Source organism: Castor canadensis, chromosome 8 (genome assembly GCF_047511655.1).
Source record: "Castor canadensis chromosome 8, mCasCan1.hap1v2, whole genome shotgun sequence".
NCBI classification, from domain to species: Eukaryota; Metazoa; Chordata; class Mammalia; order Rodentia; family Castoridae; genus Castor; species Castor canadensis.
In genome coordinates, this window is record NC_133393.1 from 19,553,715 (window position 1) to 19,580,745 (window position 27,031).

The 27,031-nt window shown below is 52.3% G+C and overlaps 2 protein-coding genes and 1 non-coding gene across 6 annotated transcripts in view; 1 reads left to right on the forward strand and 2 right to left on the reverse strand.

Moving 5' to 3' along the window:
* Positions 1 to 17: 17 nt before the first annotated feature.
* Bnip5 (BCL2 interacting protein 5) lies at positions 18 to 20,226 on the forward strand. 2 transcript variants are annotated; one of them, XM_074082326.1, is made up of 12 exons: positions 18 to 310; positions 7,085 to 7,695; positions 8,584 to 8,703; positions 10,570 to 10,634; positions 10,859 to 11,078; positions 11,746 to 11,877; positions 12,942 to 13,003; positions 13,248 to 13,488; positions 14,189 to 14,314; positions 15,047 to 15,111; positions 16,572 to 16,820; positions 17,786 to 20,226. In XM_074082326.1, exons 2-12 carry the CDS (start codon positions 7,089 to 7,091, stop codon positions 17,843 to 17,845), a joined length of 1,947 nt encoding a protein of 648 aa, XP_073938427.1. In that variant the 5' UTR covers positions 18 to 310; positions 7,085 to 7,088; the 3' UTR covers positions 17,846 to 20,226. The 2 variants fall into 2 exon arrangements, with proteins under 2 accessions (XP_073938427.1, XP_020024516.2); XM_020168927.2 differs by having other exon boundaries at positions 18,423 to 20,226.
* On the reverse strand, positions 19,793 to 19,865 carry Trnaa-agc (transfer RNA alanine (anticodon AGC)). Its single transcript has one exon. It is a non-coding gene; the product is annotated as a tRNA-Ala (tRNA).
* A 589-nt stretch (positions 20,227 to 20,815) lies between the features above and the next one.
* Positions 20,816 to 27,031, reverse strand: part of Pnpla1 (patatin like domain 1, omega-hydroxyceramide transacylase) — a 44,223-nt gene continuing 38,007 nt past the window's right edge. The window contains exons 9-10 of one of the 3 annotated variants that reach the window (XM_074082329.1): positions 23,562 to 23,666; positions 20,816 to 23,022 (exon numbers count right to left, since the gene is read on the reverse strand). In XM_074082329.1, coding sequence (XP_073938430.1) covers positions 22,905 to 23,022; positions 23,562 to 23,666 — 223 coding nt within the window. In that variant the 3' untranslated portion in view covers positions 20,816 to 22,904. Of the gene's footprint in view, positions 23,027 to 23,561; positions 23,667 to 27,031 lie in introns of all 3 variants that reach the window. The other 2 variants (XM_074082327.1, XM_074082328.1) reach the window with 2 other exon arrangements.

Below are 27,031 nucleotides of genomic sequence, written 5' to 3' on the forward strand. Positions count from 1 at the left end.
CCTGGGCAGCTGAGCTAAGCCTCCTAGTGCGGGGGGAGCTGGGAGCGGGAAGCAGCTGGGAGGTGACAGGTAGGGCAGGTGGGTCAACCCCCAGGCTTCTGGATTGGCTACTGTGAGCTCAGAGCTGTGATATATACTCCAAGGTGGCTGCACACAGCCAGCAGCAGCAGCATCTTCTCCCTGGAGAACTGGACTTGACCTTGGAGGATCCAACTTCCAATCAACAGGAAGTGTTGCCCAACATAAAGCCCGAGATCCAGAGGCCCCAGCCCAAAGTTTCCAGCGTCAGGTGCCACTTTCGTGGTCAGAGGTTGGTGGATCAAAACCCTCTCCTTTGGGGACTGAAGCAGTGGGTAGCTGTCTAGGGGTCCTGGAAGGAAGAGGAGTCGAGAGTTAGACCCAAGTCCAGTCCTAATTCTGCTTCTAGCTTGCTGGGCTTAACTAGAGCTGGTTTCCTTGTCTGGAAAAGAAGGGACAGGGTTCAATGACCACAATCCTAATCGGTGTCACTTGAAGAGTTCTGATCTCAAGTCCCAAACCTGTTATTAGCTGCTACCCTGAGTGAGGACTTTCACTCCCGTGGGCCCTGGTTCCCTCATCTGTAGAATAGAGCAGCACTACGTCCTGTCTGTGGTTTCCCTCTGGGGCGTTGCAGAGGCCAAGTTCCAGGATGTATGGAAGGTACCTAGTGAAGGAGACCTCCACCAGCAGGAAGTGTCCTGGCTACACTACGGTTCTGTGATCTCTAAGGTGTTTGAAAGTTAATCCAAGGATGGGGGGAACTTATTAAGAACTCTGGTGGCCTGCTGCTCTCTGATGGGGATCTAGGGGCAGATTGGATTAGAACCCATCACCCTACCTCAGTCCCTGGGCAGCATGGCATTGCCTGTGGTCTTGGATAGAGGACAAGATGGGGTGGGTGAGGCAGCACAGCCTCTAGGTTGGATGAAGGGAGTGGTGATCGTTTTTTGGAGTTCTCCAGCTTTGTGAGCAAGTGATGTCTTCACAGCCCCAGGCCAAGTCTTTGTCAGTGGCCAAAGGGTCACCACTAGAAAGTTCATTCTTTTGAGTGCCAAAGGGTCCTGAAAAAATGAAAATCTCACCAGGCATGGTGATGGAGATCTGTAATCCCAGCATTTGGGATGCTGAGGGAGGGGATCGTGGGTTTGAGGCCAACCTGGACTACATAGCAAGACCCTGTCTCAAAAAACTAACAAAACCAACCAAACAAGATGTTGAAAGTCTCCCGCCTTCTGGAAAATAGGCACTGGGTGAAAGTGTGTTTGGTGATGACAGGTGGCCAAGCTCCATTGCTTTCCACTGAATTGGAGTGAAGCCCCCCACAGGACCATGTGGCACTCAGAGGCCCCCTGGGACCTTGGGGTGCAACAGGAGAGTCACTGGACTTGGAGATGTCGGCCCTGGTGGGAGACCCCGACCCATCTGCACCTGGGCCCCATGGGTTTAAATGGATGAGCGCGCGTGTGTGTGTGTGTGTGTGTGTGTGTGTGTGTGTGTGTGACTATTCAGAAGTGGCCACCTGGGGACCATCCAGGACCAGGTGCCAGGTGTGTGATGGGTTTAACTGCATTGTAGTTAAGGAGCCACGAAGAGGTCTGGCATCAGGCTGAGAGGCTGGAGCAGAGAGGGTGTGAGGGCGAGGTGGTCTCCTCTCAGGTGTGTGAAGGACAGCTGCCACCAACTTCAGCCCAGCCTAAGGTAGGTGGCCCTTAAAACCCAGGCTGGCCGCAGTGCAGTGTTCTGCCTCTGTTCTCTCTGATGGGAGAGGCCTATCAGAGCCTGGAGTGTGGCAAGATGGATTCCCATACTACAGGAGGTGGGTTGAACACTTCACAGGTCCGGTCTAACTTTAGGAGCCTCTGAGGGACTCCACAAAAGAGAGAGGAGACCTTGAACAGTCCCCACCTCACACCTGGAAAGCAGGACAGGCCCAGCGTTGAGGGAGAGAGGTCCACCTTGTCCCTGCCAGTGGAGGTTGAGGGACCCTGGGAGCCCCTCGCTACCCTGCATTTGGGGAGGGGAGGGCTGGGGACCACAGCATGGTGGGTGCTCAGGGCAAAGGCTTTGTGCTCACCCCCAGGGGGTGGGGGGCTCCTAAGCCTGAGCAATGGCTGTGGCTACCCTGTGCCCGTGAGATCACGAATTCAGGTGCTGCCTCAGTTTCCTGCTGGCTTTCTGCCCAGGGGTCTGTGAGGCCTGTCCTGGGTTTGCAGTCTTTTCTTCTGGGGTGCAGGTGTTTGTCCCTGTGAACATGTGGCTGTATGTACCGGTCATGGTGTGGGTGCAGATGTGGTTTTTTGTCAGCATGGATTAGCAGATTTGCTCACTTGTGTGTGTGTGTGTGTGTGTGTGTGTGTGTGTTAATATTCGGAAGCGACCACTTGGTGTAGGGGAGAGAATTAGAAGAGAGAAGGACATTCGGGTCCAGCTGTCTGCTCCATGGCTGAGGGACCTTGAGGTCTTGGCTTCCCCCTGCCAGCCAGTCTGACTCACAGAGCCCTGGGAGTGAGAGGGCTCAGGAGGAGCGCTGCTGGGTTTGCACAGATCTGTGTATTGTTTACTTGTTCCACAAACGAGGGCCTCACGGGCCAGGGGTGCGGTGGGGCAGGGGACAGAGCAAACCGCAAGGATGGTGATTATTCTCTTGGGACAGAGAAAATATTGGATGTTCTGTGTCCGTGCAGGTTTGCAGTGTGGGTGACAGTGACTGTGGGTGTGGACTGTGGTCCATATGTGTTTGCCACACACATTGTCCCCTTGGAGCAGCTGCACAGGTGTGTGGCCGGCAGGTCACAGTTGAACATCCACTGGGTGAAGGACAGGGTGGAGGAGCGATTGGTGACCTTTTCTAGGAAATGGCAAGTCGTAGCTAGAGTAACAGGGCCAGGTAAGCACATTAGAGGGGACCCTATAAATGAGGTCAGTGCTGGTTAGAGGGCACCCTATAAATGAGGTCAGTGCTGGTTAGAGGGCACCCTATAAATGAGGTCAGTGCTGGCTAGAGGGCGCCCTATAAATGAGGTCAGTGCTGGTTAGAGGGCACCCTATAAATGAGGTCAGTGCTGGTTAGAGGGCACCCTATAAATGAGGTCAGTGCTGGCTAGAGGGCGCCCTATAAATGAGGTCAGTGCTGGTTAGAGGGTGCCCTATAAATGAGGTCAGTGCTCGATTTAGAAAGTTAGCCACATGCAGTCACGTGCCTGGGAAAATAGGTGAACTTCCTGCTCCCAGGTCACTGCCATGCACTTTACCTGGCGGTCTGCTTTTGTTGTCAAACATGTACCCAGTGGATGTCGCGCCTTAGAAATCCTGTGATCTGCACATCACTTGGGTATTTCTGGGCTGATTTGGACTTTGCTCTGAAAGTCACTCTCTGCCGAGACAATAAACATGTTTACCAGAGTGGCTGGGTTTACATGTGAGGATGGTGTGCTCCTGCCTCCCGGTTTCGGGAGTGGGCCAGGGTGGGATTCCGCCCTGAATGTAAACAAGAAAAAGAGGAAGAAGAAAGTCGCTTTCGATGAAGCCTGGATAAGCAGAATTTCACACTCAGAGCAGTTAGAAGATTTAATTGTGGCCCATGTAGAAGGGAGGAGGTGATTTTTTATTTTTTTTTTTTGGCACTGCGGTTTGAACTTAGGGCCTTGTGTTTGCTAGGCAGGTGCTCTACCTCTTAAGCCATGCCCCCAGCCCTTTTTTGCTTTGGTTATTTTGGAAGTAGGGTCTTGCTTTTGCCTGGGTGGGCTTGGAACGTGATCCTATTTGTGCTTCTCTGAGTAGATGGATGCCAGGTGCACGTCACCATGCTCAGCCACTGGTTGAGGTGGGATCTCTCAGACTTTTTGCCCAGGCTGGCCTCAAACTGTGATGGTCCTGAACTCTGATTCCCAAGTAGCTGGGATTACAGACATGAGTCACTATGCCTGGCTAGTTGATCATATTGAAATAGTCTTCATTTTACATGTCTTCAGGATATGCCACCTAGAGAGGGCTTACCCTGGGGTAGGGGTTTTGCCTGCCCTGGTCAGCCACACTTACTCAATCCCTGGTCTGGAGCTGGAATAAAGTCTCTGGAGTATAGCAGTCATAGGTGGGGAAGAGCTGGGGGAGCTCGGTCACTGCCACCTAAAGAGGAAAGTAGATATGATACAGCACTTGCAGGGAACGAGGCGGGGACAAGGTCACTGGGTTTGGCGTTGGAAGGCCTTGGAGACCCTGGAATGACTCCTGAGCAGGGAATGTGGGAGCCCGGGCCACATGGCAGCCATTCATCCACCTGCTCCCTGCTCTGGGGCCACAGCAGCTGCTGCCTCCTGCTCTTCTCCTTACTTCCCTCACCTCTGCCTGGGCTTAGGCCCTGGCTGTCCCGGGAGGGAGGGGGTGGCCGAAATGGAGGCAGTTTTCTTGAAAACCCACTGAGGAGGGAAGGCGGCTGTGGTGGGATTGTGCGGCTCTGCTTAGAAGCAGCTGTGTGTTCTCTGAGGGCGGGAGGAGGGGGCCCATCGTGGGCCATGGTCGAGATGTTTCCATAGTGATGACAGCTTTTTAAAAGATGACTGTGTCTCTCTGCACTGCTGGGTGGGGACCTCCACCTCTCAGTGAGACGGGACCCCTGGAGCAGAGTTAGCACACGAAGAAAGGGAATAAGGCAACACGGGTGCTCGGCTGATTTTGGGGTTTGGTTGTAGAACAGCTTCCCTGCCAACCCTGTCCTATTTTCCCTGACCACAGGAACATATGGAAAAGGCAGAGGGAACCCTGACACTGTCAAGGAACTATTTCCAGCTCAGCTTACTTTGGTCTTACAGCAAGGAGCCCCTCTGCCTAAACCTGCCTTCCCTTAAGGCCACGTGCAGCTGCAGCTAAGGCACCAGGAGGAGGGGGAGGCATTTACTGTCAGCTGTGCACACAGCAATCTTGTTGGTTTAAAGACCAGAATTTTCTCGTTTGGACACATGCGACATCTTTCTCACTGTTACGTCTCTGGAACCGAGTGTAATTCCCGGGAATCTAATTAGTGGGTACAAAGATGACTTCTCCTCCTACCCACACTATCCTTCAGAGGCACAATGGCGAGGCAGCCAGCCTCTGCAGCTCTGAAGGACGTCAGTCTGTTTCCATGGAGGGTGCAGGGATGTGACACTAGTTTCCATGCGGCCAGATGTTCCTTTTAAGGAACACCAAACACCAAATACAGCCTTCCACGTGGCCTGCCTCCTCCCCTGGCCTCCTTTCTCATTTGCTCCAAGGCTGTCCACGTGGGGATACCCAGCAGTGCTGTGGTACCGTGGCCTCTGATGACGGTGACAGGGGGCTGCAGCAGTGTTTGTCCATCCTCCCAAGACTGGGGCTGAAAGGAGAGAAGGCATCCTGAATGTCACTGTCACCTTCAAATCTCTCTGTGTCCCCTGCCTTTCCTATTCACCCTGTGTCTTTCTCACACACTCCCACGGAGCCCATGTGTACGAAATTGTGGTTATGTTGCTTTTGCCTCTGTGTGGAAGTATGGAGAGTGTACATTTACAGTAAATGGATCTGTTGGTAAAGGCAGGGGGTTTGATGGAAATACATAGTTTATAACACAAGCCACTAAATAACACTTAGTCAATCCATGATAAAGCCATAATAACAAGCAAGAATAGGCGGCCCATGGACTTGAACTCCACAGGAGCCTCTGGGAGCTCTGGGTTGGGGTTTGGAACCACCTTTTATTTTTTCTTTTAACTTCCACCATAGGTTTTGAACAACTCTGATAAAGTTGGAAAGCCCCAGGAGTTCAGATTAGAGAAACCCAAGTTCAATGCCATGCCCACACCCAGGCCTGCTTAGGATGCACCAGGAGGGGCGAGGGTTCTTTTGTGTTTTCCCGTTGGCAGCGGCTTTGTTCTAGAGGGAGTCCCAAACCCTCGAAGCTCTGAGATAGGACGAACCCAGTAGAACTAGGCTTGTGACGACACATAGTTTAATATTATTAACCGTGAGCTGTCAAGGTGCTGGGACCTAGCAAAATAGACAAAGGGGAGGGAGAAAGGCTCAGTTGATGAGATTTTAGTCGATGGGCTGCTATGAGAAGGTGCCATTTTAACAGAGCCCTGGAGGCAGTGAGGGAACAAACTATAAGGCTGCCTGGGGGAAGAATGGTCTAGAAAGTCCAGCTGGCCACAGTGAGAACTCTGATGCGGAGTGGGCCCGGAGGAGGGCAAGAAGCATGACAGTGTGTGAGTGAGGCACAGTTGGAAGAGGTGATAGGGACCAGGCCACGTGGGGTCTGCAGGCGCTGGAAGGGTTGGACTCTGAGTGGAAGGAGTGCATTGGAGGAAGGGAGTGACGAGCTCTGACATGTTGGTTAGGCCATGCGGTTAAGGGGAGGTCACAGAGGGGAGGCCCAGAGAGCAGGGAGGCCAGTGAGGAGACCACTGCCTCCTAGCACTAGCACAGGCGAGCTAGGCAGTGATGGTGGCTGCAGGTGACATGCTCTGAAAGTGAGGTAGGTAGGCTTTGCCGATGGGTCAGAAGTGGGAGTGAGAGAAGGAAAGGAGTCAGGGATGACTTCTCATTTTTACAGCCTGGTAGCAGACAGGGTGGCCTTGGGCCTGCTTCAGACGAGGACACGGCCAGCCATGCAGCACGAGCTGCCCAAGTCCCAAGGCCTTTGAGGAGCAGGTCTTGGCCGCTGCTTCAGCTACACAAGTTTCCTGTCGCTGTGGTAACAAATTCCACTAACTCAGTGGCTTCGAAAAAATGCAAATTAATTATGTTTAATTTTGGAGTCAGCAGTCCCAAGTCACCTCATTGGGCTAAGTGAAGGTAAGGCAGGGCTGTATTCCCCCGGGGCTCTTTTGAGGCCCATTAACCAGCCATGGGATCTGGTTCCATTTCTTCCTCTGGAAAGTAGTTCTAATGACACCCCTCTCCACCCAAGATAGCAGCTTTGGGAAAGTGTCACTGGGACGGGGTGAGGTCACTTTCAGTAATGGCAGGATCAAGGCCCCATCAGCCCAGTTAGCCAACCTTGGCCATTCCTGTTGGCCTTTCCTAAGGGAGCTGTTTGTTTTGGTTGTAGCTCAATGGAGCACCTGAAGGGCCCACAGAAGCCTCTGGCGGATAGGCGAGCCCAGTCTGTGGACAGGTCACAGGTCCCCAGGAAGGACTCTGAGGCAGGGAACTGCCAGTGCCTCTCCCTGCCCACCACCACCTGCAAGAGGACACTTTGCCGGGTGGCCAGCGATGGGGCCAAATATCCTGCAAGCCCCTCTCAGTCTGCAGAGGCTCAGAGCACCTCAGCCTCAGCCCTCACATTGGAGGAGACAAGGCAGTGTCCCCCCAGCGAGCAGAGTCCCTCAGAAGACATCAAGAAGGACAAGGCCCAGAGGCGGGCCCAGCAGGGGTGGCTGAAGACCATACTGAACTTCCTCCTCCTCCTCAGGACAGGCCCTGAGGAGCCCAGGGAAAAGGCCATCAGGAGGCCAAAGGGAAAGGAGGAGCCCCTTGAGCCCCCAGAGGCAGCAGAGGAGCCAGCCCTCAGAAAGAAAGCCCAGGAGAGGAAGGCCAGCCGCAAGAAACACGGGCACAGGAAACATGGTGCCGAGGACACTGAGGGGCCTCAACACCAGGAGGCCAGAGGCCAAGAGGCAGGGCTGCCTGAGGAAGCTGATCTGGGCCCGACTCACAGGGGTGAGCAGACAGGCGTCCCTAGGGTGACCCCAGTGCCCCTCCCAAGGCCAGAGCATTGCTCCTTAAAACTTTCAACAGAGGAGACGTGGACGGTGGGGACATTTCTCTGAGGTAGAGTAGCGCCATGGCTGAGCACTTGAGGTCAAAACACTTGAGCTTGCACTGTTCCCTGCGTGTGTGGCCTGGGGCTGGTGACTCTTCTTTGAGCCTCAATTGCTTTTTCTTCACGTACACCCTTGCTGTCTCAGGGTGGCACGGCCCACAGGAGGGTGCTTGGCACACGGTAGCTGTTGCTGCAGCTATGAAAGTTGAGGAGCACAGGCGAGGATAAGCAGGAAGGTTGACGGGGAAGCCCTCCCTGCCCCCACTGGTTCATAGATGGCAGTTGGGGTGCTGGTGCCAACTTGGCTCCATCAGGCCCAAACCTGCTCTGTGGGTTTGAGCAAATGGCTGTCTCCGCAGCCTTTGGTTCCTCACTTGTGAAATGAAGGAACTAGCCCCCAGAACATTCCAGGGGTCATGGCTTTGCCCTGGAGTGCTCAGAACTCATACATTCAGTCCTACAGAAGCACACACCTGCATGCACACACTCACTCACACACACTCACAACTTCACACCCTTCCACATGAACACAGACACATAGCAGTGGTTTGGGGTGGGGTTGGGGGCTATAAGAGATACCAGGAAGACCCAGTTGAGAGGGAGCCTGCTGTGAGCGCCTCCCGCAACTGGAAATCATGGCAGACTTCTGACCCTTGGCTTAGGCTTAGAGCTGGCGACAGCAGGGCCTGTTGCACTGTGAATTTGGTGCCGTTTTCTTGTATGGATGAACAAAGTCAGAAGAACGTCACTGATGTATGTTTGTGTCCCCTTCGTCTATGTTCTAGGTGGACAAGATTCCAATCTCCACCAGTTCTTGCCCTTCCAAGGGAGGAATGCTGGACTCTCGGACACTCCTCCCCAAGCTGCAGGGCCCCTGCCAGAAGAGGAGCTCAAAAAGCCTGATGGTAAGTGCCAGTCCCTCGTGTCCTCACCTGTGGCTATCACCAGATGACAGGGATTGCTCTGCTGGTCACTGAGACCTTGGAGGGTGGCTCTCAAAACACACGCATTGCTCTTGCTTGCCTGTTTGGCTGCTTCTGGCCACACTTATTTTAGAATGTCACAGAAGGGAGTTTTGGAGTTGGAAAAGCTGCTGACACATTCTCCTGCCTGTGTGTTCATGGCAATGGGTTTTCCTTTTGCATCTTAAGATTATTCTTAGACTCACAGAGCACAGAAAAGCCTCTGAAAAGGCTGGGTGTGAATTGTGAACACCTCTGTGTCCCAGCTCTAAAATTTATTTTATTTAAAAATATATAGAAGTGTAGTCACTGGGGGCATAGCTCAGTGGTAGCATTTGCTTAGCATGAAAGAGACCCCAGGCTCAATCACTAGCACTATAAAATAAAATAAAATGTGGAAAGAATAGTTCACTGCACTCTCGTATGGCCACCATTGGTAAGTGCTGGCTTGCTTCCTATCAAACTGTACATATAATTTTGGTGTAGAACCGCTTCAGAAAAAAATGGTGCTTCATCTCTAAATACTAAACACAGGTCACTAGGATATAAAGACAGTGTAATACACACTCACAAGAATGTTATTTTTCCCAACCATAATATATCAACAAAAATATCCTATTCTTCTAATTCCCTGAAAAAGAATGGCCATGTTTTAAAAGCTAGGACAGAGGGGAGCTATGCAACTCAGAGTAGCTGAAAGGTATTTTCTTTTATTTATTTATTTTTTTGGCAGCACTGGGGTTTGAACTCAGGGCCTGATACTTGCTGGGCAGCCACTCTACCACTTGAGCCACCTTGCCAGCCCTTTTTCGTGTTGAGTATTTTCATGATAGGTTCTCACGAACCGTTTGCTGGGCTGGCCTCAAATTGCAATCTTCCAAATCTCTGCCTCCTGAGTAACTAGGATTACAGGCATGAGCCACTGTGCCCCACTTGAGACTTTTTAGCTAGTTATTTTGTAGGATATTTACTTTACAGCTAATTGTTTGCTCACCTAAGAGCGAATCAGCTGGTAGACTGAGTCAAGAACTGGAAGCAAACAGACTTTGTAAACAAAAGGGAAGAGAGGGCAGCCAGCCTGGGAACAAGAAACCTTTATTCTTACCTGTTTTCATGTGAAGTCTGCTGGCAGCCTGCAGAGGGCAGGCTGGGCACATCGTTCTGAGTAATGTTGACTGGGTATCAACGGAAGGAAGCCATTTCTGTTGTCCCTGGCTCCTGTACAGAATGTGGTGGAGACATGAGTGTGGCAGGCTGTTGATGTCACCCACCCTGCTAATGTCTTTCCTTCTTCACCTTAGTTAGGCCCAGCATCCACCATTTCCCACACTGTGATTCAGCATCAGCCTTGCAAAGTGTCTCCAGGCTCCTTCCCTCATTTGATGGCCTGGCGGCCTCTGAGGGGGGCAGCACCAAGATTTATAATCCACATTTCACAGGGAAAGAGAGGAAGGCCCACAGAGGGTGTGAGATTTACCCAGGGTCACACAGCTCACCGGATCAAAGTGGACGCTCACAGATCGGTGAAGTTTAAAGGACTTAGTAGGGCAAGAGTTGACTGGCTGGAGGGTGACCTGAAATCTCTTGTGTGAAATGTCAACTCTGGCTCAGACCCTTCCCCCTCAGATTTTCCATCCCTCCCTCAGGAAGTACCGCCCCTGGGATGTGATACTCCCCCCTTCCAGGAGCCGTTTTGAGCCCCTTACTTGGTACAGAGGCCCAGGTCGGTGTCAGAAGTTCAAGATGGGCGTTGGAAAGTGTGCTCTGTGCATTTAGAGTGACAGGTGCATTGCATGTGCTCTCTTACAGAGGACGCTGTCATCCTTATGATTGTGGAATTGCTCAAGAAAGTGGGTGACCAGTGGGAGGAAGAGGTGAGGAGCAAGTGCAGAACTCCCACTCTGTGCAGATCTAGGGGGCCCTTCTCTCTCCTCCTTGTTGGAGCTCCACCTGTCCTTCCAAGCCACCTCAGTCCCTCCCTCCTGCTCAGGGCTCAGAGCTGCCCTCCTCTGGGGCCCGCCCCTATGCAGTGCTGGGCTGCTGGTTCCTTCTCTTCAAGGTTAGTGGCCTGACTCAGTTTCTCTCTTCTCCCCCACAGCAATTGCAAGCTCCTCAGCCAGAGGTGGCTCCACAAAACCCAGCAGTGGCCCTCGGGAGGAAATCCCAGGAAAAAAAGCCCAGCCTCAAGAGGGTCTTTTCTCTTAAGAAACTCAGCCCTGAGGAGCCCAAGAGAGCGAGCAGCTCTGAGGCTCGGTCGCCCAGGAGGCCCGGCTTGTTGTGTGTTGGTGGCCACCGGCCCTCCATCTCCAACAGCCTTGGTAAGCAGGCCTGGTGTTGCCATGGCAACAGTGCAGCTGCCTCCAGCTCTGGAACCTTCCCAGGGCTGCCACTGGCCACTTGAAGGGCTTTGGTCCCCATTCTGAGTTTCCCAATTGAGCCGTGGGTGGTGTGGGGTGGGATGGGGAGAGAGATGCCGGCTGATCACTTCCTCACACACCCTCACTCACATCCGGGCAACACCCCTAAGCCTTCCATGGGGATTGTGTTTAGGGGTCCCGCAACTGCCCACATCTCTGCAGCCTCAGCGTCCACACCTGGGAATGGGGTAAGGTATCCAGGAAGGAACTGGAGCCAGGGAGGCAACACAGGAGCAGATTCAGGCCCATGGTGCTGGATGTGGTCCTTCACTCATCCTGGAATCCCTGGAATCGGGCACCTACTATTCACTTTGTGGATCGAGCCATAATGGCGGAGGGCTGGAGCCACCAGGGAGGGAAGAATGGCAGGGAAGCCCAGGAAAGCCAGCACTATGGAAGTTTATCCTTCGCTCCTAAACCAGAGGCTGAGCCCAGCCACTCACCTGCAGCACAGCAGGGCCTCAGTGTGATGCATCCTGGCATCCCCTATAGAGTCAGTACAGCCACTGGGCATGGCTACCACCTTCAGACCCATGCAGTGTGCCCACTGGTCCATTCTGTTCCCCAGGCTCAGAAGAACCTGGAGTCCACGAGACCCTACCTGGCCATGGTGAGGTCCCAAGCCCCTTGGAGCTTCCCACCCAAGCCAGATGCCAGGGACTGGAAGAGGAGCTTCTGCTGGACGGGGTCCCAGAATCCAGTGAGTACCCCTCTCCTTTTCTCAGACACCTCTTGGGGGGAACTTCTGGCCTGACTTGTCCACTTGCAGAAGAGAAACTGAGCCAAGGACAGGCAGTGGCTTGTCCAGACCTTTCTCTAGGAGCCTCAGGCTGGGGAGGGAGCATGTGCCCAGAGCACAGGCCCGAGTGAGCTGGCCTGCCTGTCACACACCCTTACATGATAGCAGTGACACACTGGCTCAGTGAGGCAGGCGGCAGGCAATCGGGGAAGGGCAAGGACTTGGTAGATGGCCTGATCTTTAGGGCCTGGTATTAATCTGAGCTTGGACCCCCTCTAAGTGTGTGAACCTGGCCAAGTCACTCCATCTCTGGTCTCAGTTTCCCCCTCTGTAAGATGGGAGTAATCACAGCACCTCCTTCCTAGGGTTGTTGGAAGCTCTGAGTGAATTAAATCCTAAAAAGCTTTTAGGCAATTCATGTCAGCTTCTCTTTGCTGTACTGTTGTTGTTAGGCCAGCTTGAGAGAGGAAGGGGGCAGGGGGCAGAGGCGGGAAGCTCGACAAAGGCAAGTTGCTGTCACTGTTATTATTTTATCATTGGTAGGGCCAGGCCTAGACTCATAGTCATTGTCAGTCCTCTCTCCCCCTCTGCCTCTCCACCTATCTGTCTGTCTCTCTTTCTTAGGTACTGGGAATTGAACTTGGCCTTGTGCTTACTGGGCAGGCACTTTACCACTTGAGCCATACCACCAGCCCTGCCTTTTTCCTGGATTCTGCCTTGTGCACCTTTTGTAAACAATGCTCCTTGCAGGGGGACTTGGGAAGGGTCCCTGAGATGAGGATGGCACTGAAAGGGCCTGTGGGGAACAGGCCAGGATCCCTTTTCCAGAGGCAGGGCCACCTCTTTTCCCTTTCCTGAGGTCCCTGTTGGAGAAAGGGTTGAGTGTACTCTTGGGAAGCCAGCTTTGTCTTCAGTCCACCTAGAGGGGTGCAGCCCTGCCTAGGACCCCTGGGAGGACAGTGGGAGCTGCCTTGAATTTGAACTTGTCATAGAAGAGTTTCTCTAAGCACTCTGATTTCTTGTAGGAGAATTTATGCAGAAGATCCTTGCCCTGCTGCGGGATGCAGAAGAGCAGGAGGGAGAGCAGGTGAGGAAGTCATCCCCCTGGTGCCCCTGCCCTTCTCCCGGGACCCCCATACTGCCCCTCCTGGGTGCAGGAACTCCTGCTGCTTCCTGAGCCTCCTGCCCACTCCAGACCACACTCAACTCCCCACCATACCCATTCCCCAGCGTGGAGCTCCATGCTCCTTGACTAGGCCACACCCTCTAGTCCACCTGCAATCTCCTTAAGGTTGTGGACCCTGACTCAGTTTCTCTTTTCCCCCTCACAGCAACCTCAAGTCCAGGAGGCAGAGGCAGCTGTAGAAAACCTGGCCCCAGTCTGCAGAAAGAAATCCCAGGAGAAAAAGTCCAGCCTCCGGAGAGCCTTTTCTCATAAGAAATATGGCTCCAAGGAACTCAAGAGGGGGTACACTGCCGATGCCTCCAACACAGAGGTCCGGCCACCCAAGAGGCCCAGCTTCCTGCCCCTGTGTGTGGGTGGCCAGCGGCCCTCCATCTCCAGCTGCTCAGGTGAGCAGGCCTGGTATTGCCATGGTAACGGAGGCTTCCCCGAAGGTCACCTCAGTCTTGACTTCTGTTTGACTTTCCACACTGGACAGAAGGGAAAGTGTGGGGAAGTGGGGGAGAGAGGGGTCTGATTGTCAGCAGGACCCACCACTCAACACACACCCTCCTTTCCTCCATCATGTCCCCACAGAAACACTGAGACCAAGACACTGTGAGACCCAAGCTTCTGTCCCCTAGATCAGTGTGTCAGAGGCCCTAGGAAAGCAAACAGGAGCTGAGGGCCAGGTTTGAAGAAGACGAGCATGGCCTGAGCTTCTGTGGTTTTACTGCACACAGTGGGGACCACTGGAAGACAGTGATTCCCTGACATTTGTGAAGTGCCTACTGTAGGACACTGTCACACATTCTATCTTGGTTCACCTTGGTCCCTCTTTCACTTGACGGACAGAGAAGGTGAGGTTAGACCAGTTGACTTGGCAAAGCCTCAGGAGTGAAAGAGGAAGTGGTTCACTTCCAGTCTGCCCCATTCCAGACTGCGCGGGGGCAGAGGGGCTGGAGGAAAGATTAGATTAGATTAGATTTCTGGAGAGGTTAAGAGAGCTCTGTGACCACCACCCCCCCACCCCCCGAGGCAGGGCAGGGCTGGGAATTCTGGGGACCTGAGATAGATGTAAAACACTCACAGGGTCTCTCTTGCCCTTAGGTCCTGAAGGTCTGGAGTGTTGGCAGCCCTCGGCTGCAGAAGGGGGACCACTTGGGTTCTCAGAAGCAACCCCCAAGACCAGAAGCCTTGCATCAGAAGGGCGACCTTCGCTGGCGTGCGAATCTAGTTAGTACTGCCCTCTGTCACCTGGGACAGCTAGGCAGCAGCTCCAGGAGGGAGCTAAGAGGGCAGCTGCAAATACCCCAGGAGACCCTAGGAGAGGGGAAAGGGCAGACACTTGTCCTTTAAATGGGGCTGCTGGGCAGTGCTGTGGTGACACCTGTCCTCCAGCCCAGAACGCCGTGTATTCTGTGGGAGGTTTGCTTGAACATTTCATGTCCAGTCTGGCGTCATGATCGGTGGTGTGCTCTGACAGGCTCTGACCTGTAGCATCTGTAGACTTCAGGGGCATAAGCACTTCTACCTTGGCTGTTTCAAGCTGCCAACAGTTCATAATGACCACTCCATAAGTTTCCTGCCCATTTGCACCCCACACACCACTGCTGATAACCCAGGCGGGTGGGCGCTCCTGCTGCACCAGCACCTGTGGTGGCCTGTCCCCTCCTTGCATCCTGGTTAGCCACTCCCGGCCCAAACTTCCACTCCTGATGATTGTCCACCTGGAGTTGACTGTGGTGGCAGGGGAGGCCCCCAGCCATGGTCCCTTCCATTTCTGGGACGCTCCTCCAGTGCTGGCTTTAGGGAAGATGTTTCTTCTTCTGCCTGACTGGCCTGGGTGCCGCATTTCAGAGAGACAGTGCTGTTGTCAGCAACACAGGCGCTGTGGCAGCTTTCTATCGTGGGAGGGGGACTGGGCGTCTTCCCCTCTCTGGCCCTTACCCTTCCCTCTTTCCTCAGAGGACCTCATCATCCACGAGCTGGTAGCACTTCTTCAGGAGGTGGACGGCGAGCTGGGGAAGCAGGTGAGCACCACTGAGTCCTCCCCAGGCTCCCTGGGACCTGGGCTCAGTCTTCTCCACCTTTGTGTCTCTGGGTGACCTGGGGCCTCTCTAAGCCTCAGTTTCCTCTTTTGCAAAATGGAGTATAATTACCTATTTGACCAAACTTACTGCCTATTCAGAAAATGCCAGGCACGTAGCAGGTGAGGCAAATGTTTGTTTAAAATAATAAAATGCTTGCGGGGCTCCCTCTGCCAGCCAGGACCTCCCCCAGTCTGAATCCTGTATTTGGGACTCAGGTCACATCCAGAGCCTTGGAAGCCACCCTGTGCCGTCCAGCCCTTGAATCTGCTCCTCTGCAAGGTCCCCTTCATGCTTTCTTGGCCGTGGCCTTCAGCGTTTGTGTCCCCAGGTTTTTTGGGGCACTGGGATTGTAACACAGGGCCTCAAGCTTGCTAGGCAGGAGCTCTACCATTTGAGCCACACCCCAGCCCTTTTTTGCTTAGTTTATTTTTGAGATCATCTTGAGCGTTTGCTCAGGCTGGCCCCAGACTATGATCTTCCTACTTCTGCCTCCTGAGTAGCTGGGATTACAGGCACGTGCTACTACAGTGGGCTCTAGTTCTTACTAGAACTAGATTGGACTTCCCTCTGGTTAGCCTGTGGATTGGCCTTCCCTCTGGTTAGCCTGTGATAGAGGCTCCCTGCTCTTGAAAAACAGAGCCTCCCCAGAGAGGCAGAGATCCCATGGGAGGGGGTTGTTGACTCCTCACCTCAGCACCCATCCAACTCCTAGCTGCCAGCACCTACATCCCTTTGCCTGAGGACCCAGAGCCACTGTTAGCAAGTAGTAGGTGAAACTAATACTGTCCACTTCCCCAGTGGCAGCCTCCACCAGTGGCTGATTAGCAGTGGGTATGCAAAGATCTAGTCCCTCCCTGGGGAGGCCTACCCTGAGGGATTAAGCTGCAGGTGTCCACTGTGTGGGCTGCCTTCCCATCCTGTCCCAGGTCTCTGTTCCCAATCAGCACTCCAGGCTTCATGTAACAACTAAACCACCCGTATCCAAGTCCTTGGCTCTGCGTCTGTCCCAGGGACACCACCTCTCATATTCAGGGAGGAAGGAGGGAGTTGGATGGAGGAGACTAAGAGTCAGACAGCAGACTCCATGAAACATTTTATCAAGACCGTCTCACTTGATCCCCTCCTCAACAGTCCTGGGAAGGGGATAGTATCACCCCATTTTGCAGATGGTCAAATGGGCTCAGCGAGCTTACTTCACTGAATCATCTTGAGTCTGAAGGGCTGTCCTTCCTTTTCCTGCTTGGTCCTGCTGTGCGCTGGACTTTGCAGAACTGATTCTGACCAGTGGGGAATGGCAGAGGGATTTGCTCATTTGGGGAATGAGCCCAGAGCTGGGGCAGGGGACAGGTGGAGGGACTTCTGTAGTGACACTAGTGACCCTCCTTCATCTCTGTTTCCAGATCCCGCGTCACCCCAGCTTTAAGAGGATTTTTTACGAGTTCTCAGACACCTCCCTCAAGAAGCTGCTGTCCACCCTGCGCAGCCAGAAGGCCTGTTCTTCCGATGGGGACAGGAGCCTGGCCAAGAGATCCTCCCCGTTTACCTTTGGCTTGGTTAATAAATTGTCTGGTAGTCAGAGCCGCACCATCTGCAGCCTCATGGGCTCCAGAGGCCACTGTGACCAGCACAATTACGCCCAGTTCCCGCAGGTGAGAGAGGGTGGGGAAGGACGGCATCCATACGGTACAAGGGACACGGGGCCATGGGCAGCCCTAAGTGGACCTGCCTTCTGTCTTCTTCCCTCTCTGCTCAGCCAGAACTTTTAGGATTCAGTTCAGATGCTACCTCTTCACTGAGGTCTCCCTAGACAATTCTAAACCAATTTGTTTCCCGAAACCTCACTGATTTTACTCCATTGTTAGCATCTTCTTTATTTGGCTCTGAGCTCCAATCGTAGGTCCATTTTCACACTTTGATGCCTATGTGGATATTGATTGGACCGACCCCTGTCTTAGCTAGCCTTGTTCTCTCATGGACTCTGCTACTTAGCTTCCCAATACCAGAGTGTGGTAAAATTCATGATAAAATTTAAGTGAGAAACAAAGTAAGGCTGTATTTCAAATAAGGGGTGGTGGGGGTGGAGGTAGGGAAGAGTCTCGTGGGCTGTTGGGTCCGGGTCATGCCCTGCCTGGGCCTCAGCTGACAAGCCCCACCCCGTGTCATTCTCACGAATGGGCATCATCCCCGAGGCCCTGGGGTGTCCCTGTTAGAGATAACACTGGCCACTGGTTTTTTAAGTGGACTTTGATAAACAGAAATCCCCCTCCCTTCAGTCCTTTTCCAATTCACTTGAGATAACTTAGACACTCGAGGCAGATCTGTCATGTGGCATCTACTGGGTGCAGGTGGGACTTTAAAGGAATCGGCTGTTCTGATTGTTGGGTTTGGACACACAGAACCAGAACTTGTGCACGCAAGGGGTCCCCTGGAACCAGAGCTTTTTGCACAGTTATCGTTAGTCGGAACACCCCCGTCTTCCTCTCCTGGAGAAGTCTCCAGAAAGCTGGTCTGACTGCAGGAGAGCTGGACCTCACCAATGCTCTGCTTTTTTTTCCTTGCGGGAACTCCTTGTGACTTTGGCCTCTCTTCTCTTGCCTCACTGTCTTCTCCCCAGGAACAGGGTGCCACAGATGCTTTGTCCTCGGAGTGGTGGAGTGACCTGAGTATTTTATAAAACGCAGGATGGAAAGATCCATTCCCTAACGTCCTCACCGGCCCTAACTAACTCCATGAATGGTTTCCCTCAACCATTCACCCACTCACTCACTCATTCACTCATCCATCCATCCATCCACTCATCCATTCACTCATTCACTTGTTCATTCATTCAGTCACTCACTCACTCACTCACCCATTCATTCATTCATCTATCTATCTCTTCGCTCTCTCAAGTTCATCCAGCAGATACTGACTGTGCTTAGCTGGGGAAGTCCTGCTCCAAAGACTTCGCATACTAGTGGAAAAAAGACACATTTACAAATGATGAAAATAAACAGCCATCAAACGCCAAAGGAGAGGGAGCTGGAGCAAGCTGGCCTGGGAGGCTTCTGGGAGGCAGCAGGCCATGACTTCAAGCAGCAAGGACAGGAGGCTGAAGCTGGGGAGGAAGGATGAGCATGCAGTGAGGACAGAAGTGCTGCAAGGACTGAGTCTGGCGTGCAGTGTAGGCGGGGTAGTGAGAAGTCTGTTTGCTGAGCGAGACCCATAAATCACTGGGCCATGGCTAACCCTGTGTCCTTTTTCTCCTCCAGAACATCACAAGCCTGGAGGGCTTTCAGAGTCCAGACTGAAAGCCATGTCTAACACTGAGGTTCCCTGGAACTGGACAGGCATTGACAGGAGGCCGTGAAGATGGCTGTGATTTCCCAAGCCCGTGCTTCCCAAACATGCCTGGGGACAGAGCAGACGATCGTTCTGTGTCCATGCACTGTTGTCTGTGGATGCAAAACACCTTCTTCCATGAATGCTGGATGCAGAGGCCATGTTGGGCAGCCAGCACTGGGTGGGGTCAGAGGACCAGGCTCACCTGTTGAACCTTTCCCCAACAGGCTGTCATGCAGAAGCCCCCCGATGTTTCCCCAGACGTTAGCCTTAAAAGTAATTTTTTATTTAATCTCCAACCATGCACTCAAACAGACGTGCCTGTATGTGCCACATGTCACTTATCCAGTCGGCTAAGATGGATTTGTAAATGCTTCCTGAGAACTCTGCAGGCCACAGACTGGGGAGACCTGTAGATTGGGGAACCCTTTCAACCTGTGTCCTGTAATTCTACGGCCAGAGGAATGAGGCTGATACCTGGACCTCTCCCTTCTCTTAGTGTTTGCTAAGAGTCAGTGAGAAATGGCTGTGAAGGGTTCTGAGTTCTTTTTTTGGTGATTGTTTTTTTGGCAGCACTGGGGTTTGAACTCAGGGCCTCACACTTGCCACACGGGCGATCTTACCGCTTGAGCCACTCTGCTGAAGAGATCTGAAGTTGTCTAGTGCCATGTGTGATTTTTATTACAGCTACATCTGGTTAGTTTTCAGGAAATGGAGGAGTCTTAGGCAGGTCTGGCATGGATAGTTGCGTGAGTGTTCACTGCTCAAGAGTCCCTTACCCGAGGGGCAAGTCATACTTTAGACGCTGTGGATTTATAGTTTTGTGGTCACAATTTTGCAGCTGCTGGCAAGAAAGTGTCTTAAGAGTTTTTTTGTTTTTGTTTTTATTTTTATTTTTGTATTTGCACAAAGGCGAGTGTGGGGCAATAGAGGCTCTGCTTTCTGCACAGCTGGTCAGGTTCGAAGCTTGACACAGGTGGGCAATTACCTTACGTCCATAGCTGCGTGCAGCTAACAGGGCTGCAGACAGACACACCCCTTGGCCATTGTCTAGAACCTGCTGGACAGCAGATTGAGCCTTGTCACCCTTGATGGATGTTGACTGCTGTGCTGAGCCTGTGGCAAGCACAGTGGGGCGGGAGGAGAATAAGGTCAGGAAGGGCCTGGGCTCTCAGATGGGGCTGGCTTCATTCAACGTTATTTAACCAATTCCTTATTTTTATTCAATTGTTCACTTTTTTTCTTTAAACTAATGCTAGAATTAAAACTGTTCATTTTGCTCTTTTTATCTTTTTTTTTTTGGTGGCACTGGGGCTTGAACTCAGGGTCTCATGCTTGCTAGGCAGGCGCTCTACCACTTGAGCCACTCCACCAGCCCGGGGCTGGCTTCAGACCCAAGGCAAAGCTTCAGGGAGTTCAGTCACACACACACACACACACACACACACACACACACACACACACACACACACACTGACAGTCCTGTCATTGTCCTTGATGCTTCTGAGAAGTGGGTTGAGGTGAGCTACTTATGGATTCACCTTTGTCGGGACACAGCTCAACAGGTGAAGGAGAAGGAATTGTGAACGGAAGGTCTGGAACTTTTTGTACCTGGTGTCTTATTTGCAGTGATGTACTTTTGCTCTAGGAATATTTGCTATGAGTTCCCGATGCTGGCATCCAACTGACATTTTTTTATACTGTTATTTGAGCAAATAAAGAAATAGACTTGCACAGAGGTGTGATGTGGATTATTTTAGTGGAGGCCAGAAACCCCACTGCCACATCTGGGACAGTCTGTTGCCTGCAAAGCTGGGGGTTCTGCCTCCCCGTCCCTGCCTGGGGTCTCTCTGGACCTTCCCCATGTGTCCTATTCTTGGGGTGACAAATTGTTGAAGCGGTAAAAGGGGGGGATCCTGGATTGGTGTCAGGAGACCTGGGTTGTAGTTCAGTCATCTCTAGGCTGGTGACCTTGGGGGGGCAAGATAGTCACCTTCCTGCCCTGACTTTCCACAGCTCTGTGACTCTCAAAGTGACAGTTCATTGCATACCTGGGAAAATCTAGCTTGGTCTTGATGCTACATTATCTCTTATTAGTCCCTCAACTCTGGTGCCCCAATTCTGTCACCCTGTACCAGGGTAAAAGTGGGCAGAATGCAGTACCAGAGCTTTGGTCCAGAGAACAGGTCTCCATGGAAATGCATGGGGTGGGGCTCCATCCCTTCTGTGCACACGAGTTCCTCCTCCCCTCCCCCTCCCCATTCCTCCCCTCCCCCTCCGTCCCCCTTGCTAGGCGCCCTACAGCCACACCCCCAGCCCCAATATCTTCTTTTCAAACCACATTTCCTTAACCCAACCTCTGGCAGCTCATGTAATTCTCTGAGGGGAGCAGGTAACCTTACACCCAATCCTTGGCTCAGACAGGAGGAAAGAGACTCAGAGTAGGATGTGTGTTGTTCAAGGTCACTCAGCAGTTACAGACAGAACCAGGTCAGGCTGTTTTAGTGCCTTAGACTCCGTGGTCTAATCCACTGGATTTGTTATGCAACCAGTGTTTATCGAGCACTTACAATGTGCCAGGTACATTGTCACAGGTGGGAAAGACATGGCACCTGCACTTGGGGTGCTCTCAGACCCCACCGGCAATGGGGATTTTGTGCTAGTAAGAATGGAGGAAGTGGGACACAGGGTAGGGGTGCTGTGTAGGGTGGGCCTCCTCACCTCACACTAAGGACACTTTTAGGGAACAGTGAGTATACACGAGATCTTGCTGCTTTCAAAGTCTGTTAAAAGATGGACAAGTGACACTGTGACACAATTAATTTCCTTCCTCTGAGAAGCCAGGAGGTTAATGGGTGAGAGACGAGGGGGTCAGCCAAGCTCAGACAAAGGGAGGTGACAGCCAGTTACAGGTGGTTGCGCTGCAGGTGTTGTTTAGACACACCTGGGGACATCGGCAGGCCTCACCCGGGAGCCAGCAAGACCTCCTTTCAAAGAGCAGTGCTGGGCGCAAGGAAAACAACCCACGAGTGTTGATTAGAAGAAGAGAGAGAGAAAAAGGAGAGAGGAAGTAACCAGGGTTTAGGAAATACAAACAGACTTAGCAAATAAAAACACAGGCTGCCCAGCTGAAGGTGATTGTGCATATTTGAATTGCGACACTGGGGGCACACTTCTACCAAAATAATTATTCCGAGTTTATCTGAAATTCGAGTTTTGGCAACTCCAGAACTAACACAAGAACAGTTCTCTTAGTTTCTTCGAAACAAGAGAATTGGCGGAAGTGAGGGAAAATCTGAGCAATTTTCTGATCTTGAAACATAACTGACGTCCAAAGCGTGTGGGTTCAGAAATGGCTGACGAGGGCATTTTTATTAAGTGCCATTCCTCTGTGCCCAGGGAGTGAGAATTCCCTGTGGATTACAGGCCTCAGGCCACCACAATGTCAAAGCCACGCCTGGATGAAAGGCCGCTCAGCCGGCCTCTTCCTCCCACGACAGCTCCAGGGCCACAGCGTATCCAAGGCTGCAGGACACCTGGGACCTTGGATCCCCCTCGGCTCTCTCAAAGGCACATTCTGTCCATATTTTGAAATGGCCATTAATGGTCGGTTGGCTTCCCAGGGCCTGCATTTATATGACCTGTGTCCTGGGTGACCAAGTCAGCTCACTGTTATTCTCCACCCATGGTTCTAGGCTTTGCATTCTGGGATTTGTTAAGCAAATGTGGTTGGAGGCTTCCTTCCCGGGCCTGGCTGTGGGGGTGAGGGGTCCCCTCTCTGGGGGGCAGTGGGACACAGCTTTTTCTGTCCAGGTGGAAACACTGGGACTCAGGGTGTCTTTCTAGTGGAATGTTTGCATTGAGGTGTGAATGGCAGACAGTCTACATTTGTTGGTGCTGGGCGAGGAGACGTCTGGTCTCCTAGTTCCTTGACATCTTCCTTCACCAAACGAAGACTCTGGAAGTCCAGGGTGGCCGGTCTTCATGGCCCACCACATAATCCCTGGGACCACCTGCATGCCAGGACCCCTCCATCAGGCGATCACAGGGGGAGATTTGAGGGACCTCCATCAGGCGATCACAGGGGGAGATTTGAGGGGAGGGTCCAGAGATTCCACGTGGAGCCCTAGTGAACTTTGAGAGTTAGAAACAAAATGAAAGGACTTGGTCTCTGGATGCAACAGGAAACAGGAAAGTGTGTCCTTGACTCCATCCTGCTGAACCCTGAGTTTGTCCTATGGAGCTAGGGAGCTGGGATGACCTGGCCAAGCATGGAGGGAGGTCTAGAGCCCGGCTGGTGTTGATGTCCATCCATCTATCCGTCCATCCACAGCAGGGTAGGAGGAAGCCAGGGCTGGTCCCACAAGAAGACTCTCACCCTGGGGAAACAGATGCTCTGCACCATCAGGCAGTCATGGTGTCATTAGACTCCGATGGGCCTGGAGTGTGCTTAGGGCAGTGGGTGAGGCGAGGCCTGGGCTCCTCAGGTTCTCTCCTGTTCCTGCACCGGAGTTCTCTCTTGGCTCACAGCTTCCTAGGAAAAGGACATGAGCCACTGTTTCAGAGTCCTCCCATCCAGGGCATCCCTAGCCTTAATCCCACAGAGACTTCCGTCCCTGGGGCAGCCCTAAGCAAGCTGCTGGGCCTGTGATCACCAACCCTATGTGTGGAAATTAGAAATCTGGTTTTGTATCAAAAGTCACTTGGAGGTCCGCTGCTGCTCTGAAAATGTAATTCTGTGCTGAGAGGTGATAAAAGGTGTTTGAGAGCTTATTCTGTTTACACAAGTTCAACTGCTTCATGGTGATTCGGGAAGGGGAAGGAGTGGAGTGGTCTCTAGGTCTTGAGTATAGGTCGCACACTATACAAGAACATGGTGCTGCTGGGTGTGGTGATGCATGCCTATAATCCCAGCTACTCGGGTGACAGAGGTAGGAAGATCCAGGCCCCAGGCTGGCTTGAGCAAAAGTATGAGTCCCTATCTGAAAAATAAACTAAGAACAAAAGGACAGGGGGAATTCTGGGACAGGTGGGGTCTGGCCTCAGGGGACTCCTGGTGAGTTCCACACCTCAGGGCAGCTGTATTCCTGGATCTGCTGGGATGAGGCCTGTAGGTGACCCAGATTTCCTCAGAAGTGGATCGCAGAGGGCAGTCGGGTGGACAGGGAGCAGACCTGGATGCAGGAAGCCGAGGAGAAAAAAAGACAAAAGGGACAATCAGAAGACCTGCTGTGTGACCCAGGGTAAGTCACTTGCCCTCTCTGGGGTGTGACCCCGAAGAGCCTGCTGGGATGGGGACTTGCACATTCTTGAACGATTTTCAAATCTGTCACTCTGTTGTGTAAATCGTGGGGTGACTCCCTGGCACCACACAGGAGGTCCAGCCCCATTAACAGGGCAGCCAGATCTTCCCCTGCTGTGTTTCCAAGGCCCCTCCCTGCCTCCATGGGACTGGCGTCTGCCCACCCCCCTCACCTCCTCCAGGAAGCCCTCCCAAGACTCTCCAGCTAAAAAGGTGAGCTGCCTCCCCTCTGCTCTTCATCCTATTCTAGGCCAGTGGTTCTCAAACCAGCTCCACGAAATACACACAGCTGGGTACGCCCAGTTTCTTAGTCAAGAGGCCCAGGCTGGACCCAAGGATTCAAGGTTTAACACACTGGCAGGTAATGCTGGTGCCGCTGACTCTGGGGTCACAGTTGGAGACACTACAGGCAGATTCGAGGCTCATCTACTGCCTGTCATTCTCCCTCCAGCCAACAGAGGGCAGACCAGAGGCCACCGTATGTCCCAAACAACAGGGACTCAGTTACATTTGAAGCTGTGTTCCCAAGTCAGTGAATGCAAGAGTGCTATGAAAGAAAAACAGAAAATCAGGCGTGACAAGTGACAGAGTTCTACCTGAGCACGAGCTGTTACTATTTACCATGGGTCAAGTTCAGTGTCAGGCTTTGCACTGAATGTGCCACAGAACCCCATCCAGCATGGAGCTGGAGGATTTTATTGCACGTGAGGCCGTTGCTGTGTGTTTTGGTTGGTGCCTTTACCTCTCTGAGTCTTTCCCACAGAGTTAAAATAATTCGTTAAATGTGGAATGGAGTCCTGGTTTTAGTTGAGTGAATGAATGATCTTAGTTGAGTGAATTTTTACAAATCCTAATCCTGTCGGAAAGACGTTGCCAGGCCCACCAGACATCAAAGCACACAAGAAGCCCAGAGGTAAAGCGTCCAGGCCCATGGTGGGACAGCAGGCCCGACACCAAGGACAGACCAGGACACCAGACAGGGCTGTTCAAATCAGCAGGAATGGGAGGGGCGATGGTGGTTAATTAGCTAATTAGGTGACATTAAATGTAGTAGTTTGCATCAGTCAGTTTGAACTAAGAGCCAACCACTGGCACAGGTCCACCGTCTCTTCTCTGCAGCCTTTTGGGCAGAGGGCTGGTGGGGAGGCTCAAGTGGTGGAGCGCCTGCCTAGCAAGTGGGAGGCCCTGAGTTCTAACCCCAGCACCGCCAAAAAATTAATTAATGAGTCTCCTGGAGGGTAGAGATGTGCTTTTGAATTTGGAATTTTTCAGATTTTGGAAAAAGGAAAGTAGTGCAGTGTCTTATGTTTTGTCACTCCCCGGCGGGGCCTGGGGTGCCTCACAGTGAAACGCTCGTTACATGGGGTAAAAAAAATCACAAACAATGTCATATCTGTACAGGGAGCGTTCGCTGTCAGAGTAGCCACAGATTTTTTTTCTCAGAAGTTCAGTTCTGGAGTCATAGGTAAGGCCTGGTGGGCCAGTGCCATGTTGGTGACTGTGTGGGTGGGAGGTCCACTCTCTGGTAAACTCTGCAAAACTGCTAATCCCCTTGAGGGCAATTTGATAACATGCAGCAAAACTTTCCCAAAACAGGTCTTTTTTGGCAGCACTGGGACTCGAACTCAGGACCTCCCACTTACAAGGCAAGCACTTTACCACGTGAGCTGCTCCTCCAGCCCTTTTTGCTTCTGCTTCTTTTTCAGGTTGAGTGCTGTACTTTCCCTTCCCAATCCCAAGGCTGGCCTTGGACCTTGATCTTCCTATCTCTGCCTCCCGTGTAGTTGGGATTACAGCCATGTGTCACCATGCTCAGCCAGTCGAATACCTTTTGACCTAGGAATTCCAGTTCTAGAAATGTCTACAAAGGGACAATTTTGTGTATGTGCATAGGGTGTGATCATGGGGACGCTTACCATAGTAACGCTGGTAAGAGCAAAAAGCTGGAAACAAGCTCCATGTCCACCCATAGGGGACTGACGGAATAAACACTGATACACGCCCAAGGGAATACCACGGATCCATTACTAACTCAGTAAATGTGCACCTCATATGGAAAGAAACAGTGCTTCAAAAGTAGACTTTAAAACAGCATGGAGCACTCGAAGCAAATCAAAAACACACGTCTGTCTGCTTGCGCTTAGAAAATATGGAAGGGTATTCACCAAAATACTAACTTCTGGGTGGTGGAGTTTCTGGCAATTTTTACTTTTATTTATGCTTTCCTAAATTTGAAGTGTTTTTGTTTTTTTTTTTTTTTTTGTAATGAGTGCATGTTTCTAAAACTGGAAAAAGCACTAAGATTGCTCACTCTAGAAAGAAGGCAGGTATAAAACAAAAAACATGGGTAGTGTTTCTTGTAAGCGACACACTGTGCTACAGCAGAGCTATGGGTTGGGCATGGCAGCACACGCCTGTAGCTCCAGCTACTCAGGAGGTGGAGGTAGATGGATTGTGGTCTGAGCCCGCCCAGGCAAAAGCTTGGGACTTTATTTGAAAAACAGACTAAAAGTAAAAAGCTAAAGAGTGGGGGGCACGGCTCAAGTGGTAGAGGGCTTGCATAGCAAGTAGAAGGACCTGCGTTTAAATCCTGGTGCCACACACAAAAAAAGGGTAGTGATTGCCCTGGCCAGGGTCAGGAAGCAGGTGACAGGACCAGACACTGCGTCCCTCCTCCATGCACTCGGGCTCACTCTCTGCTCCTTCCTCTGGTGCTGCAGGTTTGCCATGCCCCAGACTCACACGAATGTCCCCTGCAGGCCTGGGCACCGGTCCTACGGCCTGACGTGTCTGCGGTCCCAGAGTTGCACAGAAAGCGCGTTCAGCCTCTCATCCCAGCCCCAAATAACCAAGGGGGAAGGCAGGGTTAGATGTTGTAGGGAGAATTTGACTCCACGAAGTAGTGAGTGCCCAAACGGAGAGACTGGGCTGACCCAACCACTGCTCCTTCTCCTGGGAGCCTCTGCGTCCAGAAACCAGCGACGGCCAACTGGCCAACTCGGGTTAGATCCTGGCTCTCCTTCCTCCAACTGTGTGACTTTGGGCGTGTTGCTTAGCCTCTCTGTGCTATATGCATGAGTACTGCATACGCTTTAGCTGTTGTTATTGCACTCACATTTGAATGGGGGAGACTATGGAACTCAAAGAAGAGGCTGTCTTGTGGAGGACATTTGGAGAGCCTGGCAGACATGGTACACCCAGGAGGCTTGGGGACAGGGTGGGTCTCCCCCTTTTCCC

Bases quoted from the DNA above. Each gene is read 5' to 3' on its own strand.
- Bnip5 (XM_074082326.1), top strand. From the start codon at position 7,089: ATGGAGCACCTGAAGGGCCCACAGAAGCCTCTGGCGGATAGGCGAGCC. The intron at 7,696-8,583 runs GTGAGCAGACAG...TCTATGTTCTAG, and splicing joins TCTGGGCCCGACTCACAGGG to GTGGACAAGATTCCAATCTC. The intron at 16,821-17,785 runs GTGAGAGAGGGT...TCTTCTCCCCAG, and splicing joins ATTACGCCCAGTTCCCGCAG to GAACAGGGTGCCACAGATGC.